This window comes from Petaurus breviceps, unplaced genomic scaffold (genome assembly GCF_028583685.1).
Source record: "Petaurus breviceps papuanus isolate PSGF00001 unplaced genomic scaffold, PetGlider_PUasm1.0 189, whole genome shotgun sequence".
Classification (NCBI taxonomy): Eukaryota; Metazoa; Chordata; class Mammalia; order Diprotodontia; family Petauridae; genus Petaurus; species Petaurus breviceps.
In genome coordinates this window covers 6,744,612-6,767,300 of record NW_027185809.1, presented here as the reverse complement: position 1 = coordinate 6,767,300, position 22,689 = coordinate 6,744,612, and the positions used below count along the sequence as shown (strand labels likewise).

The window sequence follows — 22,689 nt, the reverse complement described above, 5'->3', positions numbered from 1 at the left end:
TTAACATATATACATTATTTTATTCCTTTATTCTGAACTTAAACACCAAGCAAAATGAGCATTTTGTTATACATTGTATTCTCACATATTAATTACTATTTTTCAAATGTATATAGATTCTGTAATTAAAATACAAATTCATTTTAAAAGGTCATTGGATTTCTCTACTGGCATATACTAGACACAATATCCTAATTTTAGGTAATTATTCCACACCTGATAACTTTGAAATGGTTTTTAAGTACCAAAAATAGTAAGTGGAATAATTTCTATATATGATAATCTGGAAATGCCGTTAATGTCATTTGAAGTTTATTGTTTCTGTATTTCTAAATTGTATTGTGATAATGCTGCTGATATTTACTATGATAGCAGATTATTCATCTGAAATCTTGGATATCATGAAAATGTATGCAGTAGTTAGCATAAGTATAGTATAGTTTATTTCCTGTGCAAGGTGATTTGGAAATACATTCACCTAAATTGTTAATGGAATGGAAGCAAGTTTTAAATACATAATAATGTTTAGGGCATTGCATATTTCTAAACTGTGGGATTTGGTAAAAATTATTAGCTCTGGAAGATATTAATAATATCTAAAGATATTAAAGATATCTAAAAGCATATGAAAAAATGCTCTAAATCACTATTGATTAGAGAAATGCAAATCAAAACAACTCTAAGGTACCAGATCTCACCAGTCTGATTGGCTAAGATGACAAAACAGGAGAATGATAAATGCTGGTGAGGATGTGGAAAAATTGGAACACTAATGCATTGTTGGTGGAGTTGTGAACTGATCCAGTCATTCTGGAGAGCAATCTGGAACTATGCCTATCAGGCTATAAAAAAGTGCTTTTTTTTTTAACCCTGCAATACCACTTCTAGGGATGTATCCCAAAGAGATCATACAAGTGGGAAAAGGAACTGTTTGTACAAAAATATTTATAGCAGCTCTTTTTGTGGTGGCAAAGAATTGGAAATCAAGGGGATGCCCATCAATTGGGGAATGACTGAACAAGTTTTAGTATATAAATGAAATGGAATACCATTGTGCTTTAAGAAATGAGGAGAAGGTCGACTTCATAATAATCTCGAGAAACACATATAAACATGCTGAGTGAGGAGGGCAGAACCAGGAGAACTTTGTACACAATTACAGATGCATCTTATGTGTGATGACTAACTTTGATAGATTTGGCTATCTATTTGTAAACGAATGATGGGGTGCTTGGGATCTATGTTTGTAAAATCTATTTGTAAACTCAATTTGTAATACCAATTTGTAACATCAGTAATGATGGAGTGCTTGGGATCTATATTTGTAACATCAGTCTGCAAAACTTTGTAACATCAATTTGTAAAACAAGTCTGTAAAATCACGTTGCCCTCTCCCATCCTCAAACTCTGCCCCCTCCCCCTATCCGCACTCTGCCTAGGCAGCAACTTGTGACTCCTTTGTCCTTGCTTAATCTAGCCCTCTTGTAGTTGCCTCACGTCTCTTCCTGTCTGGCCCAAATCTCATCTCCAAGTTAAACTCAAACTTTTATCTATGCACTGAAGTCACAAGTTAGCCTTGGTTCCCTTACATCCATCCTGTCGGCCCTGACAATGGCAGCCCTACCCTTTAAAAGTAAAAGCCTGTGCCCCCTTTCACTTGCAATAAGTCCCCTAAGCACTCTTGCCTGCTTCTGTAAAAGCGTAAAAATAAATTTTTCAACTCTGACTCCAAGTAAGGCTGAGCTGAATTCTTTCCAGACTGAATTGCAGGTTCTGGTCTTAAGATAAGATCAGAGTCCCTGCTGAACCTATTGGGAGCCATCCCTCATCAAAGGTATTTGTAGATCCTATATTTGATTGTATGGGGGGGAAAGGGGCAGGAGAGGGAGGTGAAGAAAATTTGAAACTCAAGGGATTATGGAACTGAATGTTGTAAACTAAAAGTAAATAAATTTGTAAAAATTATCAGTTCTGTTGTTATGAGCAAATTCGCTTATCTAAATGTTAATAAGAAGCTGTTAAGTAACCTAAAGTTCTTATGAACTCTGTACAAAAGTTGCTGTGTTGTAGAATTTCTATTGAGCAAATGAGAATCCTTGGGAAAAGATAGTGGTATGATTTTTCAAGCCTGTTTCATCTAAGGATATAGTAGGCTAATTTGGAGGTATATGGAATTCCAGAATGTAATTAATTTCTAGTGATATATTTAAAGACATTGAGTAAATTCTTAAAGGCTTGGTAAACTTTGTTATTATGATAAGGTTAATTTAATTTAATTCTTCTTGGCTTATAAAAACAATCTCCTTTTTGACTAACGAATCTGGTGATATCAAATGATTTTGTAACAACTAGGAATTTAGTTTGTTATAATATTTTGGGAATTTATATTACTTAAGGACATTTCACACCAAATTAGTTTTAGTGAGTTCCAATGTTTAAAGGTTTATTTTTGCTTTAAGAATGAAGTTTCAGTTAACATTGTTTTGCTAAAAGAAAATTGGTGATTATAATGAATTTTACATTCAAACCCTCTGTGAATTTTATGAGTTTTTGGGTGGGACAATGATGTTTGGGAGATATGCTTATATAGAGGGTTAAGAAATTAAGGACAGGATGAGGAAGGTGGATGGCACAAAATAAAGGAGACAATGGAAATTTTATGACCCAGGATGGGGGAGACAAGGAATTTTAAGGTTCAAGGGAGAGGATGACTTCAGGGCACCTTCAGGTTACAGAATAAACTAGGGGCTTTTAGTTCACTGCCCTCCCTTTAAGCTTTTGAGGTTAAAGTCTTTTTAGCATTCCCCAGGGGTTTTGAGAGTAAATAAGGAATTAAATAAGGAATTTGAAGCAATGTTTGCCCTCCAAAATGCAAAAAAAATATCCTATAGACTAAGTGATACATTTAAAGTTCAAGGTCAGGGTGGCTAGGTTGGGTAGTGAATAGAGCACTGGCCCTGGAGTCAGGAGGACCTGAGTTCAAATCCAGCCTCAGACACTTACACAAAAACTAGCTGTGTGACCTTGGGCAAGTCACTTAACCCCAACTGCCGCACCCTCCCCCCTCCAAAAAGAAAAAAAAATGAAGTTCAAAGTGATGTAAGAGCAATTGGGTATTTACAACTGACTGAATTAATTACTGGGACTAAATCAGAGACATCTTCAGTTTGGGGAAAAGAATTTCAGTGTAAGTTTCTTGGAGGTGACTTGTGGAATACTTTTGTTTTGATTTGAATTCATCCCATGATATCTCATTCTTCCCGATCAACCATGGTCAGAGAAAGATAGAGAAGCTTGGGAAACAGATAAAAATCTATTAGAGAAATAACAAGATCTTAATGGGAGATTTGGTTTTATGAACTAGAAGAAGTATAGAAATACATGCTGGCACTTAAGGCTCACTTTAAAGATATTCCTTAGCCAATATGAGGTTATAGTTATATCTGAAGCTGATTATTGGAGCTTGTTATTTAAGATTTGATGGGACTGTTAACTAACTGCTTTTCTGAGTCTAACTCCAGGTGTGGGTATCAAGAAAGGCTATCTGAGCCACTGATTCATGAAGCCAGTGACCCAGCAAAGGTGAATCTATGAACTGTAGAGGGTGATCTCATGGGGAGGTTGGGAGAAAGGCTTTCCCGCATGTGCTGAGGTAGAAGTCTCTTGATTTAATTACCTCATTGACACCTGGCAGTCTTTGGGCTTGGTTCAATAATGCAGTTTGTAGTTTTGATGAGGGATGGCTCCCAATAGGTTCAGCAGGAACTCTGATCTTATCTAAGACCAGAAAATCTGCAATAGCATCTGGAAAGAATTCAAGGTCTCAGGCTTAATTGGAGTGAGAGTTGTAGAAGTTTATTTTTAGGCTTCTACAGAAGCAGGCAAGAGTCCTTAGGGGACCTGCTGAAATGGACTGATTGAGAGAAATGACCCAAGCCAACCCAATTATTCTGAGCATCATTTTATTGAGCTGGCCAGTGACAGTCTCCCAAGGAAACCTTAGGAGAGCTGCCCTGACCATCAGGAAAGGGGGAATATTTAAAGTAAAAAACCTGCAAAATTAGGTGTGGGAAATAAAGTTAGTCTTGTGGGAAGTAAAGTTAGTCTGACAATGGTAGATAAGTACATCCGTCGTAGCCAGGCCTTGGTCTGGACAGTTGTATGGTCTTTACCCTGATTTATTGTGAGACCCAGAAGTCTAGGATCATTCTGACATCTTATCAGGAAGTATGGCCAGGTCTGTTTCTCACAAGAGAGGGGCTCCTGGCTAAGCACGTATGAGTTTAGGAAGAATTCAGTAATTTTCCCAACTTGTCACATACAGGGGCTTAGTATATGAGGCCATGGGCATTTCACTGCAAGTGAGAGGGGTACAGGCTTTTACTTTTAAAGGGCAGGGCTGCCATTTTCAGGGCTGACCAGATGTTTGTAAGCAACTTCAGTGCATAGATAAAAGTTAGGGCTGACTGAGAGGAACTTGTGACTTCAGTGCATAGATAGTTCAACTTGGAGATGAGATTTGGGCCAGACCAGAGGAGACACAAGGAGATTAAGATAGGACAAAATAGTCACAAGTTGCTGCCTAGACAGAGTGTGGATAGGGGGAAGAGGCAGAGTTTGAGGCTGGGAAAGGGAAACGTGATTTTACAAATTGGTTTTACAGACTGATGTTATTATAAAATGATTTAGACCCCAGGTACCCCATCAGTTTGACATACCTTCTGCCTGTAATTGACATGGAGTTGGGGAGATGTTATTCCTTTGCTTTTTTTTTTTTTTCCTTTTTTTTTTTCTTTTTTTTTTTTTTTTTTTGCTTTTTGGAGGGCAATTGGGGTTAACTAACTTGCCCAAGGCCACACAGCTAGGTTTTGTGTGTGTGTGTGTGTGTGTGTGTGTGTGTTAAATGTCTGAGACCAGATCCGAACTCAAGTCCTCCTGACTCCGAGGCAGGCACTCTACTCACTGCGCCACCTAGCCGCCCCTGTCCCTATTCTCTTAATGGTAAATTTTTATAATCAAAAGTTTTGTAAGCATAATAACAAATCTATTAAATAATTGATTTTCAAACATCTTAGGTGACAATATTTGAACCCCGATGAGGGCCAAAGCCTGAACTAATCAGATTGCTTTGCTTTGCTCTAAAAGTGCCCTTTCCTGTGTCAGCAGCTTGAAAGACCAGACAGGGCTGAATAGTGGGGCTTCTCTTCCCTTTCCTACAGGCGTGTGTGAGGAAGGCTCAGGTATGCTGGGCTTGTATTAGTCACTCAGAACTTAATGTTTTGGCTCAGTGCAGCACCTATCTGCTAGCTTTGGTTTTTTTATTTTATTTTTTTTTGATTGGGGAGGGCAGAGCAATTGGGGTTAAGTGACTCGCTCGAGGTCACACAGGTAGTAAGTGTTAAGTGTCTGAGGCCACATTTGAATTCAGGTCCTCCTGAGTCCAGGGCTGGTGCTCTATTCACTGCGCCACCTAGCTGCTCCTGTATCTGCTAGCTGTAAGGGAATAAATGATATAAATGTATATCACCTAGTCTATTTGCCTCCTGTAACCAAACTTTCAGGTTGACATAGGTGACTATAAGATTGAGCTATTAGGCTTAGGATTTTAGCCCAAACAACTAGCTATTTAGCCTTGATATTTGTTACTAGTATATATTCCTGTATGAGTCAGGGTCCTTTAATTCTTTGTAATAGTATGGAGATAGTTAGATCAGAGGCTTGTGAGAATATTACCTAGTTAATATCACACTTGTCTCAGTTTTGTTACCATTAGTTAATGTTAAAAGAAAAATGGTTTGTGGTCTGTTTTGTAAATGCTTTGAAAGAAGCATAATAACATGACCAGAAGTCGGAATTGTTTTATGACTTGGTATGTACTGTGTTAAAATTGATTATTTAATGTATTTATGTATGTACTGGAATCTATTAATTACTTAGTGAAATCTTCTCCTCCTGGTGGAGAAATTAATAGGTTAATGTGGAGTATAAGAAACTGGGCTCTAACAGATTGGGGGAAGGGGTATTCAGTATGCTTGCTCTCGGGGTGGGGGATAGGAGATAGATGGGGAGAAAATTTGTAACTCAAAATCTTGTGGAAGTGAATGTTGAAAAAGAAAATATAAATGTATTTTAAAAAGAAGTTACAAAGTACGGGTAGTCCCATTTACCTTGTGTGAACATCCTGTCATGAACTTGTGACCCCACTATGTTGAACATGGTCAAGAATTACAAAGATGGACAGGCCCCCATCAGTTGGTGTGTACCCCCTCATAGTGAACTTCTGGGGAACATGATGGAGTCTCAAAGGATAGGCAGGCATGAACAGATTGCAATCTGTATTGCTGGAGATGATAACCAAATAAAAGAAGTCACAGATCCCCCCCCCCCAAAAAAAAAGAAACTGGGCTGTAATGTGAGTTTTTTGAACAGGGTCAAGATTTTGGCCAACAATTGGCCAAGGTTCCAATTTTGATTTTGTCAGAATGATAAGGGTATAAAGATTAGGAATGGTAATTTAAAATTGTTCCAAGGTCACTTTTGTAGGAGAATGGCCATAAAAAAAAGCAGATTTCTACAAGATGGCTGAGATGGAGCCACAAGGACCAGAGAATATCCATCAGATGATGTCCCCTCCACCAGACAGCTATGTGAGAAGAGACTTCTGAATCTTAAAGGGACAACTGATTATTGTTATTTTGTTTTGGGTCTCTGTATTAGTAAAGGGGACTGCCCCCTTGAAATTTGTTAATGCGTCAATCTTACTTAAAGGGGAAAAGGATAAGGGGAAGCATTCCTATGAGAAAGAGAGTCAGGGAGTATTGAAGATGTGGAAACAAAAATTTCAATAAAAGATGAGGAATTGTGCGGAAACCATAGAATTTTGTAAAAGTGCTCCTATCTTTGCGTGACAGCAGAATGTGGGTCGGAGGTGACTGATTCTAATCTACCTGATCTGTGATCTACCAGAGCCCAGCTTCTGATCAGGTAGGGGGTTAGAGGCTTGAACTAATGCCTGACGAACCGTTTGAGGGGAGCATAACAGTGAGCAGCTTGGTAGGTTGCACATGGCCAATGGAAAACAAGGCGGGAAATTTGAATGGAAGCAGTATAAAAGGGCTCACAAATGTAAAATAAATGTATTGAAAACCTTCCTGGCTTTCCGATGAATATTGTTTATTCCTAGACTATTTTTTTTTTTTTTTTGCTTTTTGTTGGGGAGAAGGCAGGGTTAAGTGACTTGCCCAAGGTCACACAGCTAGTAAATGTTAATGTTAAATTGAACTCAGGTCCTCCTGACTCCAGGACCAGTGCTCTATTCATTGTCACCTAGCTGCACCAACTAAGAGTGTTTCTCACAAGAACCATAAAATTATTCATAATTAAATTTTGTCTCAAAAATAACTATCTCAGAGCTGAAGCCTTAGATTCTAAACCACTCACTCCAAATATGGATTTAAAAAACAAATGTGTAGATTTTTTTTGAATTCCACAATGAGTAACAAAGTATGGAATACAGAAAGACATTTTTGTCTTGCAAGTATGCAAAGCCTACATAAGAATTCTAATTCCTTTCAGAGTAAAATGGACGTTTTTGTATTTTAATTTTGTTTGTCCCAACCTGCAATTTCATTGCTAAAAGGTAATCTTCCAGTGAGGAAGATCTATCCACGATCTAAGTTCTCTCTTTATGGAGAGTGGAAGTATGGATGGCCCAATTAATCCATTTAAGGGAAAAAACAAAGCCACTGTCACACTACTGTTTCCAATACACTTTTATATACAATTTTTATTTCATCCTAACATTCCTGAGGTAGTTGGTGTTCTCATTTACAAATGATATTTGTAAAGCTTCTATATATTCAGTGTCAATGGGAAGTAACAGTCTAACTCCCAAAGCTAGATGTAGGATTTAAAGTTCCTGTTTCCCATGAATATAATAGCATAGAACATACTGTAAGATAACTCAGATTGGTTTGTTTTACAGTATGGTGCTACTATTAGTCCAAATGATTGGTTCATCTATTATAAGCTCTTTCAATTAACTTTATTGAGTAGCCAAATTGGTAAGTCAGTACAGATAAAATATGAATTTGCATGTGTTACAAATGACTTCTTTTTACAGTGAAAATTACAAACTATAAAAAAAGAGGACAAGTAAATCTTGGCTCTTAACGTTGCAAAGGGGCCAGATGGACACGTCACACTGAAGAACGATACATATTCGGGTGTAAGGACAAGAATTTAATGTTACAATATTATACACTACTTTACAAAATTAAAATTTACTGTAAGGATTACATTGTAATATGGAACAAAAACATAAAATCACATTTGATGGTCCCCTAGATAATAGCTGTTATGCATCTTTGATTACTGTTAAATGAATAAAATAAATTTTATTCTAATTATTGCAGAACAGTCTATTAGACTCAATATATTAAATTAAAAATAATGAAAATATATGCAAATTAAGATTACTGCTTTTGACTGAATACTAGTAAGTCAAACTTATAGATATATTATTTAAAAAATCCCAGAAACTAGAAAAATAGAGTGCATTTGCTGTGGTAGGACTGTAATTGCTCAGGAATAGGTAACAAACTTGCTCTTGCCTGTTACCTTTAGCAGTTATAGAGCTATAGAAAATGCAAGCATTTCTAATGGTTTACAGCTATGTTGAAAAATATGGCATTGTGTAAATATTGGTGTGTTTTACATCAAAATGTAATAGAAGATGAGATAGCAGGTTATGAGCCCACTACTGAGAATAAAATTAAAAAGGAAAATTTCATATTGCAAAGAACAATTACTTAAATATCAACATTTCCAAAAGCATTCTACTTCCAAGAGGGTTCATTCATTCACCATTTATAAAAATTACAGACCAAACATGGACTAAATTGAATATTCAATATGACCCATGGATTGAAAGTTATAATTATTCTAGTTGACACATAAATTAGACAATATCTAAAATAAGAATAAAAAAAATAAGCAGATTTGTGAAATATGCTAACGAAGCATGTTGAGCAAATAGGAACCATTCCCACTGTAGGGATGCTTGAGGCACAAGGAGGATTTCTCTCCCTAGAAGGACGTACCTCCCACCCTGGAAGCTTCTTCTTTAACTTCTCAAAGGGTTTTAAAAAATAAAAATAATGTGCAATTCTTATTTTTATAAGAATTTTAGTTCTTTTGAGAAATGTCAACACATGATAAGATGAAATGAATTTTATTACAAAGGAAAAATAAAACATGTATTGTTGTAATTTGAAAGCTACTACACGCCCAAATTAATAAAATTGTAAATTACACATTGGTAACAACTTTCACAAAGCTTCCAGTATAATGGCCTTGAACACTGAGAATAGAGCCTGACATTACTTAGGGGATGGCATAGGTTTCTTTAGAAATAACACAAATATGTTTAGTTTTTCTGATCCAACTGAAAATAGCAGCTCTATTCCCAGGTAAAATCTATTTTTAACTTGTACCAAGGCAACTCAGTTAAATTTAAGTACAGCTCATATTGATATAAATCTTAACTATTACTATTCATTTGGTAATCAACCTAGGTCAACATTGTAAACACATTTATATTCCATTAATATAAAAAGCTTCTGCTGGGTATTAATAAAAGGAAACATCATTTACTAATGACTTGTTACTCACAAGGAAAGATTAATTTGTGAAAAATCCTTGGGCCAGATTCTTTAAATTAATATTTATCGCTGCATTTTAAATATATTGATGCATGTTAACTAAGTAAACAAAATATCTTGAACAATTTTGGCTTTAACGTTGCCTTTGCTAAACTGAAACCCACCATTTCTGAGCAAGTCCTGAAACCAGGCCTTTTAAAAAAATTAGTTTCACTAAATAAAATTTGAGAACTTTAAAAAATATCCACTGAGTCATAATCCATTCAAGTTTTAATAGATTTTCATTTCTTTTTTTTTTTTTTTTTTTGCTTTTTGGAGGGCAAGTGGGGTTAAGTAACTTGCCCAAGGTTACACAGCTAGTTTTTTTTGTGTGGGTGTTAAATGTCTAAGGCCAGAACCAAACTCAGGTCCTTCTGACTCCGGCGCTGGTGCTTTATTCACTGCGCCACCTAGCCACCCCGAGATTTTCATTTCTAAGAATAAAATTATTTATGCACTATTTCCAATTTCATCATTCATCCGCCCAAAAAAAGTTTCTGGTGCATTTGAAACAATATTTAACACTTCATTTCTTTCATTCACTCACATCTCATCAAAAGATTATTTTTATTATTCATTATAGGCCATAAAGCTGATGAAATACAAGAGAAACTAGAAACATATCAAAAAATAACTCACAAAGGATCAAGAGCATTAAAGATTCACATGTCTCTAATATACAGGGATTACTCCTTCCCCTTATTAGGAAAAAAAATCACAAGAGTATTTATGCCTACTGAGTTCAGATTATTTTCAATACAGAACAAGGCTGAATATACAGTCCAATCTCACTGCAGCCAAATCAGATAAATACTTAATTAATTAAAGTTTTTGCTGCATCAGGGCTTTGTCCTTCAAGTATAAAGAATACTGATGGATTTAAAACTTGAATATACTACACTTCATATTTCCCTCTTGAACTAAGAAAAAGTTAACATTATTTCTATTTAACACGATAACCCTTTTTTCAAATATCCATTTACTTTATAAGTGGATTAAACTTTTTATTTTTTAAAGGTCTTATCAGTGGATAACTTCCCTGCAACATTTAGTCATGTGAGGTTTTAATTGTAGCAGCAAAAAATTCAGCAAAAATAAAAAAAATAATATACATTTTGAGCAACAAAGAAGTCTTTATTTTACAAAATGTACTTTGCCTCATTATTATCTTTAACTTACTTCAATCTACAACCACTTAAACATAATTTGCAGCAAATAAAAAGGTGCCCAATCATATTTAGATATATTTTGATTTGAAAAATACAGTATCTTTAGATGCATGTTCGATTTTCTTTTGTGGTCCATTATTTGCTGTAGTTGAAATCACAGTGAAAATTCTTAACCATCACACTAGGCCACAAAATTAAAACAAGAAGTTTTTTAAAAGAGGACAATACAAGCTCAAGTGTTCTTAACTCTGGTGATTTTCCTTGGGAAAAGATGATCCACACGCTTCGTTTGTTCATTTATTCACTTGCTGTTGTACATGCAGGAGAAACTCATAATATGATAAGGCAGATTCTGTTCTGTCTTCTACCATGTACTGGAGGAAAGCTGCTTTCATTGGACTCTCATCCCTAAGGAATAAAATGAGAAACTGTTTGAGATTTCATTTATTAATGATAAAAACAACAGTAACAATAATTATAAAGAAGCTTTTCATCTAGCACATGCCATTTAAAGTATTTTAATGAGTACCATTTATTATACCTTGTGAACATCTGGATTTAAGTGAGACAGAGTTGCACAAGACCTTGTGAACTCAAGGAATTTTTCCTGAGTAACAATTTCATGATAAAGAAAATCTCATGACTTAAAGAAATAGGTATTACAACACTCAGGCCTAATATGCTAGCAAAAACGTGTAAAGTTATTTAAATATTAAACATTTCTAACATTTGTAATATTATTTAACTATTTTATTCTGTATATACCACATATCAGTTGTCTCTCCTATTGAAATGGAAGGTCCTTGCAAATCTATGGATTGTTTCATTTGTTGTAAACTTCTCTCTAAAGCCTAGTATCTATACTAGATGCTTAATAAATACTTGTTAGTGACTGATATATTAAGATAATATTTATCTTTCATGGGATGAACAATTTTCTTTTTCAATGTCTTCATTACTCTAAACAATTTTGCAGCAATTGATTAGAGTAACATCTATGACTTAAAATTTAAGCTCTTATAAATACACCATGTTCAAATAATAAAAAAGAATAAAAGAAATCTACCTTACCTTATTATATAAAGTATTGGAAAGAATGGCCTATGTTCTCTAAGCCATGAGATAAAACTTCCTATTCTAGAAGATTCTGCTGTATCAAGGTCTGGAAGGTGCGTCTGTGGAACAAAGACCAAACAATCAAACGACAGACCTGCATTTAACAAGCTCTTACTATGGTTCAGTCACTGTCCTAAACACTAGGCATACAAAGAGAGGCAAAAAACACAGTTCCTGATCCCAAGGAACTCATAGTTAATAGAAGAGACAACATATAAACAACTATGTCAAAAAAAGATATATATATATATATATATATATAGGATAAACTAGGGACTTAGAGAAGGAAGGTATTAGCTTTGAGGAGGATTGAGAAAGGCTTCTTGTAAAAAGGGGAATTTTAGCTGAGACTTAAAGGAAGCCAAAGAAATCAGAAGACAAACATGAGAAAGGAAAGAATTCCAGGCTGGGGGACAGTCGGTGAAAATGTATGGAGTCAGGAGAGGGAGCACTTTGTCTGAGGAAGAGTAAGGAGGTCAGTGTTACTAGACTGAAAATTGTGGATGTCTATGTGTGTATGAATGTATGTAGATGACAAAGACTGGGATAAATGAGGGAAAGGGGAACATTTTTATCTGATCCTGGAGGTGACAGGGAAACACTGAATAAGAAGCCCCTGGATTTTGTACAGTAGGGGGTGAGATGGCTAGACTTTCACTTTAGGAGCAATTTGACACTTCAGTGGAGGATGGATCAAGGTTAGAAAGAGACTTGAAGCTGGGAGACCAACTGAAGGCTATTGTAATGATAAAGGTGTGAGATGAATGCCTGCAGTGCTGGCGGTGTCAGAGGAGAGAAGGAAGCTTATAAGAGAGACAGATGTTACTAAAGCAAGAGATCAGCTTTGGCAGCTGACTGGATATGAGTAAGTGAGAGTGATTGCTGAGGATCTTACCTCGGTGTAAGCCTGGGTAACCAGGAAGATAGTGGTGTTCTTAACAGTGACAGGGAGCCTGAATATACTTTTATGCATATTCATATATGTAACATATTCTTTGCCTTAAAGAATACTCATTTTTGATCTACTGAAGCTATTACATCCAGAACACGTGATGCACTGAGCAAGTCATTTCTTCATAATGCTATATTACAAACAGGATCACTACTCTCAAACGCTCACTATTATTTCAGCATACACAGCACCTTCAGTTGCTCTTGCAGAGGCTGGAAGTGCAAGCACTTACTATCTTTCTGGATGACTTTGCTGTTGTGTGCCCTTCATTTTCAGAGGACCAATGACATCATGGGTGATGTCTTGACTTGTGAGTGATTTGGATTTAAGTGAGACGGAGCTGCACAGTCATTAACCTCACTCTGTTTTACAGTCATTGAAGTCCAGTGGCAAGGCAAAAGTCAAAACAACTGGCAATGGTCCAGGGATGCAGTGAAAAACCTTGGCATTGCTGAGGTCTGACCAAGCTCTTAGGACTCAACAGTGCCTTCTTCAGCTACCTTCACGGTCACTGGAACAAATCCTTCTCATCCACTTATTCTGATGGGGAAAGCCTTTACTTGCTTTAATCCACCGACAGCTTTGAGGCCTGCTGGTTACTCTTAACCTGGATAAGCCTGACTGCCAGCACTTTTTACCAGGGTATGGCTGCTGCGAGTGCTAGAGCTTCCTGGAGTCACAGACTAGAGGTGGACACCAAAGAGATGAACAGGCCCAAAAAAGGCTTGGTAAGGCCTCACAACAGAGGTGCTAATCTTATTGAACACCCCATATGCCCATGGACAACTTAACATATCATCTAACAACAATATCTGAATAATAAAATGGTGGTGGTGAAACCATCCAGGTTCTACAATGATGGGAATTTATGTTTTATGGACTTGAAAATACTAGAGATTCACAGATTATAAAATCTGTCTGAACTGAAACAATTTGATTATTGTCAAATAATCTCTCCAAATGTCCTCTGAAGTTTTAGTTGCACAATTGCTTCAAATCTGGTCATTAACTTCGGTGTAATATTTACTTGTGGCAACTACCCTCCTTCTTTCCCTCAAACAGCCAGTAAAATGATTCACTGAATGAGGTGACAACAGTACATGACTCCTCTTGCAATTCCCTCACACAAAAGAAAATTTAAGATGTAATCTTACTAAGTATCATGACAACAGGCTCTACTTAAATAGTAACTGGAGAAATTTCTTTTTGCCTAATTCCCCAAAATCTTATACTGTATTCCACATGTACCTTTATTTTATTTTTAAAGCAATCGGGGTTAAGTAACTTGCTCAAGGTTATACAGCCAGTTATTTTTGTGTGGGTGCCGAGTACCTGAAGCTGGAACCGATCCCAGGTCTCCCGACGCTGGGGCCGGCGCTCTTACTCACTGCGCTACCTGGTCGCCCCTAAGCAAATGGGGTTAAGTAACTTGCTTAAGGTTACATGGCCAGTTATTTTGTGTAGGTGTTAAGTATCTGAGCCTGGAACTGATCCCAGGTCTCCTGACTCTGGAGCCGGCGCTCTTACTCACTGTGCCACCTGGCCGCCCCATGTACCTTTATTTTAAATATATGAGATATAGTTACATGTCATTTAAGGGAAATGATATAAAGAATCCATTTAAATTTTCATCAACTTGTACTGCTGAAACCATTTCTAACAGAAACAAACATTTAATATTAGGAGAGAAGCAGGACTCTTTTCTGATTTCAAATTAGACAAATATGGCATAAATCTGAATTGCTCTTTAGGTGTTACAACACTACATTGAGACATTCTTACCATATTCAGTGGTAGAGATGCATAGTTTGGAACTCCAAGAACCTGGCTGAGAAAATTTTGTCCACAATTTTTTCCAACCCACAGCATCATTATCTGACAATTGGAAGAAAATTCATTTAGTGTATATTAGAATACTGAATCTGCTCATTCAAACACTTACCATTTCTATTTATTTGTTTTAAATTTATTAATTTATTTATTTTTAGTTTTCAACATTCACTTCCATAAGTTTTAAATTTTCTTCCCCTCCTTTCCCAAGACAGCATGCAATATGATATAGCTATACACATACATTCCTATAAAACACATTTTCACATAAGCCAAAACATTAACCATTTTAAGGGACTATTTAAGATGTTTGACTAAAACATATGACAGTATGACTATTTAATTCAGAAAGATCATGGACAAATCAGACTACTCACAGTGCCTGCATCCATAAGGAAAGCTCCATCCCTGCTCAACTTCTCCACAGATAGCTGCAGAATAGGTGGCTGAGGTATAGTTTTATCATTGATGTTGAGGGCTCCCTAAAAGGTTAAAAAAAAAACCCAAATACCCAATACTGTCAGTAGGAAAAGATTCTAGATCAATTAATGAAAAAGCATTTTATTAAGTATGAACTATGTGCCAGGGGCTATGCTAGGTCCTGGATAAATAATGACAAAAACAAAACAGTTCTTGACTTCAAGGAGCAGGAGACACACAAACATGCATGCACATATATGGTAAATTTTTGGGCTGGAGGGTACCAGTAGCTATGGAGATGAGGAAGGGATTTGTGTAGAAGGTGATGCTTTATCAAAGTTTTGCATTAAGCAAGAGATTCTAATAAGACCAAGGAACCAGTGCCTTTTAGGCATGTGTAATAGCTACTACTACAAAAGTGTAGAGATAGGAGGTAGCTAGGTGGAGCAGTGAGTAGAGCACCAGCCCTGGAGTCAGGAGGACCTGAGTGCAAATTCGGCCTCAGACACTTGACACACTTACTAGCTGTGTGACCTTGGGCAAGTTACTTAATCCCAGCTGCCCTCCAAAAAGCAAAAAAAAAAAAAAGTGTAGCTACATATGATATGGAGACACTACTAAGCAAAAGATGTTTCCCATTTCTTATTTCTGAGGTGGCGGGGTTTTGGGTATGGACACTACATATACTGTCAGACTTGGCGACTGTGTTAGTTTTGCTGAAATGCCCTTTTCATCTTTTTTATTCTGTTTCAATACAGTGATGGCTTATAGGCAAAGAGGGTTAGAAGAGTAATATAATATATTTAGAAATAAAAGTGATATGATGAACTTCAAATTGTATAAAAGGCCACATTAATAAGAAAATCAGAAGAATGAGAAAATATCTTTTCCACTATGAAAGAATGATCAGACACTGACAAAAAGATTGATCATATAACATAAAATGGACATTTGAGTAAAAAAATTAAGAAGGGGGCAAGCTAGGTGGCACAGTGAATAGATCACCAGCCCTGGAATCAGGAAGACCCGAGTTCAAGTGTGGCCTCAGACACACACGCACACACCCCTAGCCATGTGACCTTGGGCAAGTCACTTAACCCCAATTGCCCTACCTTACCCACTCTAAACAAAAATTTAATAAGATTTTGTACAGACAAAATTGATTCAGATGAAATTAGAAGAGCAACTGCTAAATAGGGGCGAAAAATCTTTGCAGCAAGTTTCTCTGATAAAGGATTAATATCCAGAATACAGAAGTAGCTAATTCAAATATTTAGGAATGACAAGTATTCCCAAATTAAAAAAGGATATGAACAAATGTTCATAAAGGAGGAAATATAAGTAATCAACATTCTTCAAATTACTAATAATTATAGAAATACAAATTAAAACAACTCTTAGGTTCCATGCCAGAAAAGAAAAATCACAATTGTTGGAAGTGCTCAGAGAAAACAGATCCACTGGCACTATGAATTTGCCCAATGATCCTGTAATTTGGAACTATGCTAAATGAATTATCAAACTGTGCATGACTTTTAACCTAGTGATAACAATATTTGGCTTATATCCCTAAGAGATTAAAGAAAACGGGAAAAGACCCACATGTACAAAAAGAATGCCCATTAGGAAACAGCTGAATAAATAATGATACATAAATATAAAGCATTATTATTGTGCTGGAAATGAAAGTGATGCAAAAGCCAAAAAACATCAATAAAAGTTTAAAATGTCAAAAAACCTAGCACAATATGTCTAGCTCCTCTCATCTAATAATCTCAAGACTAAATAAAGAACCTTATATTATCTCATAAGTAAACTACAAATATTCAAATACAGTTAAGCAGAGTTAGGCACTAAAGTGATACTTGAAAGAAACCTAAAAATAATCATGTAATCCAACTTTCTAATTTTAAAGGTGGATACTAAAACTCAGGGAGGCAAAGCAACTTCCTGAAAGTCATATATATACAAAAAAGGACTATTTTCTTGGCTGAAGTTATTCTATCTTCTAAAGTAAAATCAACTGCTGCTATTAATCTGTATCTTAACAAGTTGAAACCATTATGAACATCAATAAATATTTATAGGGTGACTCTCAATTAGTAAAACCATAAGTGAAAGTTTTTCATTTATCTTTAAATTATCAACTAAATGATATTATGTACATATGGCTCAGATATTAGTATTACACAATAATAAAGGATAAAATTTTCTTAAATATTAAAAATAAAAACAATTTATAAATGTCAATGTCTCTCTACAAGTATAAGTAAGCCTAATTAATTAAATCTAATAAATTTAAATGTAGGATTGGACTACAGTTACTATTTCAACAGAACTTTTACAATTCTATTAAAAGTGTCATTAGTGTTTTCTAATACTTAATAAACTCCCTCAAATGTCACTAACCCTTTTCCCTTTAATTTTAAGGAAGGAAAATAGTTTATTGAAAATATTTGTAACAGACTTGGGATATCTTTATCAACACTAATAACATTAACTGCAGATATACCATTTTCTTTAAGAGAAATAAATGCTATAGTCACTGTAATTTGTTTTCCTTAATTCATGGATCCTAATAGAACAACCTACAATGGTTGACCTTACCACGTCAATTAAAATATTTGATGATTAATGCAAATTTCTTTCAAATCAATTCATTTTTTGGAGAATTCTTAAATGACAACTATAATTTCAAGTATTACTTAAATGAGTGACTAAACCAGATTTTAAGCCTTCAGAATTCTTAAAGCAGAATTTTAAAGTTTTAAGATAAAAAAAAGGAATGAAACCTCCTTCTTTGGATTCATTATTAAGACTTATGAACGCACAGACTAAAGGAACTAACAAGCAAACTCACCTCATCTGAGAGATTGTCAACTCTGTACAGATTGGGATGGGTCATAAGCATGAGGTAAACCAGGGGCTGATTCTTCACCTGACACATAGCAAAAATGCGTTCATCTAGACGAGCAGCAGTCCCAGTTTGGAATGACTTCTGTAAGCAGAACATATCAAATACCCCCACACCAAAAAAATAAAAGTTACTTACATTAGTTAAACACAGATAGAAGAGATATTTTTCAAGATTTGTTAACAATGATAAGAACCTTCAGAAAGTACTGGGCATTTATTTTTTACTTATTTGAATAAGCTTTATTAGTAAGTCAAATTTGACCATTGTTAGTAGTCACAGTTCCATAACTACTATGAATTATATATTGACATGTGACAAATAATTTGACTTGTCTCCATTTCCTCATCTGTCAAATATCTACTATAAGCCATTTTATCTGACTCACTATGAGGATCTAATAAAATTAGGAGTTTCATAGTTCTTGATAGAGCTGACAGAAGAAAACATGAAAACGGGCAATTTAGGTTATAGGTGGTAGACCTAAACTAAGGTTGTGAATAGGAAAAAGGACAGCTCAAGCATAGAATGCACACACAATACACACACAAATATTTGTATTTGCATGTAAATGACATATATTTACACAAACATGCCAGCAGATCTTGGTATATGATTATAGGAGTCCTTTAGGGCAGTGCTTTTTACACTGAAGGGGTCATGAGTGGGAGGCCTGCTGTAGGGCAGACAGAAAGAGGGGCACAGAGAATTTAAAAAATGAACCTAAAGTGCTGAGGCTGAGGGCACAAGAAGGTGACTCTTTCACTGAAAACACAGAAACTGAAAAGAATAATGATATGAGGCAAAGTCAAGACAATGGGCACAGAATGCTATATATATTAAGCTCTAGGTGATGGCAAAACATCCAAGTTATAGGCTATAGAGAAATGGAAATATCAGTTTGGGAGAAGGTAAGAAATCAAGACAAAGCACATGGATTCTCACATACAAGACGAAAGTTTAATTCGGATGAGCAGATCACCTTAGTGCAAACACAAATATAGAAAGAAAGGAGGAACCAGAAATGAATGCTGGGGAAAGTGTACACTTAATGGTCTGACAGGTGAGAGGGGTAGCCAAAAGAAAGACCCCAGTGTTGCTATAAGATTAGGGGAAGCAAACCAGTACAGTATCACAGAAGATGAAAAAGCTATAAAGCATTAAATAGGAGAAACGAAAAGTGTCAGCAGTAGCAAAATACTGAGATTAAAGATGGATGAGAACAGACAGGAGTCCATATTGGTTAGACCTGACGGTCAATGAGCTAATGGGTTGGAACTGGCAGAACAAAGGTCTAAATGAGAAAAGCAAGCTGAATACAAGTATAGAAGTGACAAGTAAATTGTGGTCTGAAAGGAGTACCACAATATTGAATATAAGAAAATAAAATAAAAGGGCTGTTAGAATCATTCATGAATTGACCAATTCATCAGAAAAACAAATTATAAAGGATTCATAAGAAAAAGTGAATTGTGTGTGATTAAGAACTTCCAATTTGAAAATTTATAGTCAGTGGCCAGGCTCCTGATACTTGGTACTGAGCTTCATGAAAAAAAGTGAGAACAGGAAATATACAAACACTAACAAAGTAAGAACATTTGTTATAATGAAAATACTAAAAATCACTGATATGAAACATATATTAGTTACCCATCCCCTTTAACTTTTCTATTTCATTCATACCTGTTTAAGAAGAGCTAACACAAAAAGTGGGAAGAGACGTAAAGAAAAGGGAACCAAGAGACCAGGCTGCTGACTGCTTAGGACTGAAGTGCGGTAAGCAGACAGAGAATCTATTATGGCATTCACAAGGGCATCACGAGCATCACTCAGACTGGCAGTAATGGACCTGTCAACAGCTGAAAAAAAAAGGGAAAGATTGTAGCAGTCACACAATCAGTGTTAGGAGGTGATCATTAAAAAATTAAATTTCCTAAGGAGACTCTTTTGTAGAGGGTGTTAGGGAGGTGGGATTTTTTTTTTTAAAGTATGTTGTAATAATTTATGGGGTTAGGTGGATGGGCATAATTCCTTTGTTGGGATCCACAGAAGAAAAACACTTAAAAAATTATTCATTTATTTATTTACTTTTAGTTTGCAACATTCAGTTCCACAAGCTTTTGAGCTCCAAATTTTCTCCCAAAAAACACTTTTAAAAGCAATAAAGATAAGGAAAACGTAACCATTCACTACTATACAGTAGTTGATAGAATCCCAATTGGAGAAAGCAAATTATGCAGTCTTTCCCAGAGCAGAAAAAGAGGATAGGTAGATGTCTGAACTACTGCCTTACTCAACTACTACTAATAAAACATGGGTCTTTGAGGAAAAAAAATGTTTACTACCAAAATTTGTCTACAGAGGAGTGAATAAAGTGTTTCAAAACTTCTTTCATAAGTAATCAATGGAAGGTAACACGATCTGGTAATGTAAAAGAAAGCCTTCCCCCCAAAATAACCATTTTGGGGTTTATCCAATGATACTGCTAGAAAATTATTATATTAGGTTATCAACTACTCACCCATATTTGCCAATAATCCTGAAATTGCTTGAACATCAGCTCCAAGGTAGACTTCATTCAGTGTTGAAACTACTGGTAAACACATGGTATGCACACGAATCCTCCTTTCACCTTTGGGAAAGAAATGCAGATAAAGGTATGAGACAAGTAACTTAGCAATAAGATTCTGGAGACAAAATTAATTCTAGTGATTAGATTTAGAGCCCATTCTGAAGTAGAGAAACTACTGAATCTTTGATAAGAAAATTAAGTATTTAGTTTTTTTGCTTAATTACAATTTGTGTTGTTTATCCACTGTAGATAGGCAAGCTCATTTCTGTAATCTTATATAATTTTAATAATATCTGTGAAGAAAAAAAAAACCTTTTCTGAGGCTACATCTTGTTTTTTTGAGCCAAATGTTTTCTTGAAATTAATAAGACACAACAGGGTTGGTCATCTATTCTTTGCATGTTTTAGTCAGTTATTTGTGAAAAAGTAGTCTAGCACAGAAAACTGTAAGCAAGAGCCTCCTAACCCTTCTCGTGTTTTCTTTAATGATACCTTCAATGCTAAGCCATTCTCATAAAAATTTGGAGGTAAAATGCAAGTTTATAGGGCAGTATTTTCTCAGTTTGTGTATATGTAGTAAGATAACCTTAAACATTTAGTTGCAAACATGAAGACAAAGTCAATATTTAATCTGCAGAACTGACCTTTTGCTTTACAAATGGACCCATCAACAGACATGGCTGGACTTGCTATTTTGCTTATATACAGCATTAGTACCTACTAACCACGCAGGATCCTTTTTATGAGAATGCTTGGCACAAATGTTAAGTGATATTGAAATATTCAAAACGTTGAATAACTTTTTTGGATCTCATGGTTTATCCTGGAAAAATGTATTGATATTTATTCTAATAGCAGAAAAGCAATGAATGGTGGGTACCAATGCTGGCACCTTAGCATGAATCAAAACAGTAATACCAAACTACTCATAATCATTGAATTCTTCACCACCAAACAATCATGGTAAAAAAAAAAATACCAATTTTACTTAAGAATGTCCTTGATGAAGCAATGGAAATTATTAAATCCTGACCTTGAGTACATGTCTTTTTAACATCTTGTGTGACAAAATGGAAAGCATGCATAAAGCTCCTCTGCTACATACTAAGGTATGATGGTTGTCTTGAAAAAAAGCACTGCTATGATCATTTGAGTCACAATCTGAATAAGCCACTTTTATTATGGAACACTATTTTTGCTTGAAAACAAAAAACAACAAAACTGGTTATTCAGAGGTGAATTTGGCAGATATTCGCTTGAAAATGAACAAGCTAGGGCAGCCAGGTGGAGTCAGGAGGACCTGAGTTCAAATCTGGCCTCAGACACTTAATACTTACTAGCCATGTGACCCTGGGCAAGTCACTTAACCCCAATTGCCCTCCAAAAAGCAAAAAAAAAAAAAAAAAGCAAAAGAAAATGAATGATCTACTAAATCTATTATTTTGAGTTCTTGCCAAAGCAAATGACAATTAAAATTCTGGAAAACCTGTATCTACTGTATCTACCACCATGAGTTAGACAGCTTTCCAATACTTGGGAGAGATGAGATCAGAGGTGATATTAAGAAAAATTACATACTGAAATATGTCAACATTTGGAAGAGCTATATAGCTCAGTGAGCCAATATTTTCCAAATAACCAAATGCATGATATTACAAAATAATATATTGGTAAAAGATTCATTGAAAGTATAAGACAGATCATCTTGTCAGCCAAGATGGTTGAGTAAAGGCAGGGACTCAACTGAGCTCTCCCCCAAATCCCTCCAAATACTTAAAAAAAAAAATGACTCTAAACAAATCTAGAGCAGAAGAAGCCACAAAAAGACAAGAGTGAAAAAAATTCCAGGCTAAGACTTGAAAGGTTGATAGGAAAGGTCTGTCACACCAGGGTGAGAGAGAACAGTCCAGTGCAGGCTGTGCCAGTGCAGACCAAGCCCCAGCAAACATGGAACAGGCCTTGGAGCTACCGAATCAGTAGCAACAGTGGTCGTTGCTAGACTTCAACCCACAGAT

At 35.6% G+C, this 22,689-nt stretch overlaps 3 protein-coding genes across 4 annotated transcripts in view; all 3 read right to left on the bottom strand.

Moving 5' to 3' along the window:
- Positions 1 to 6,584, bottom strand: part of PCBD2 (pterin-4 alpha-carbinolamine dehydratase 2) — a 290,006-nt gene extending 283,422 nt beyond the window's left edge. The window contains exon 1 of the mRNA XM_069091866.1: positions 6,579 to 6,584. Within this exon, the coding sequence (XP_068947967.1) occupies positions 6,579 to 6,580 (2 nt within the window). The 5' untranslated portion in view covers positions 6,581 to 6,584. The remainder of the gene's footprint in view (positions 1 to 6,578) is intronic.
- Positions 1 to 14,488, bottom strand: part of CUNH5orf24 (chromosome unknown C5orf24 homolog) — a 228,599-nt gene extending 214,111 nt beyond the window's left edge. The window contains exon 1 of the mRNA XM_069091861.1: positions 14,485 to 14,488. The gene's annotated coding sequence lies outside the window, so the exon portion shown is untranslated. The remainder of the gene's footprint in view (positions 1 to 14,484) is intronic.
- SEC24A (SEC24 homolog A, COPII coat complex component) overlaps positions 8,023 to 22,689 on the bottom strand; it is a 67,129-nt gene continuing 52,462 nt past the window's right edge. For both annotated transcript variants that reach the window (XM_069091857.1, XM_069091858.1), the window contains exons 17-23: positions 20,624 to 20,734; positions 19,786 to 19,961; positions 18,049 to 18,186; positions 15,146 to 15,250; positions 14,721 to 14,813; positions 11,942 to 12,045; positions 8,023 to 11,278 (exon numbers count right to left, since the gene is read on the bottom strand). In XM_069091857.1, the coding sequence (XP_068947958.1) occupies positions 11,164 to 11,278; positions 11,942 to 12,045; positions 14,721 to 14,813; positions 15,146 to 15,250; positions 18,049 to 18,186; positions 19,786 to 19,961; positions 20,624 to 20,734 (842 nt within the window). In that variant the 3' untranslated portion in view covers positions 8,023 to 11,163. The remainder of the gene's footprint in view (positions 11,279 to 11,941; positions 12,046 to 14,720; positions 14,814 to 15,145; positions 15,251 to 18,048; positions 18,187 to 19,785; positions 19,962 to 20,623; positions 20,735 to 22,689) is intronic.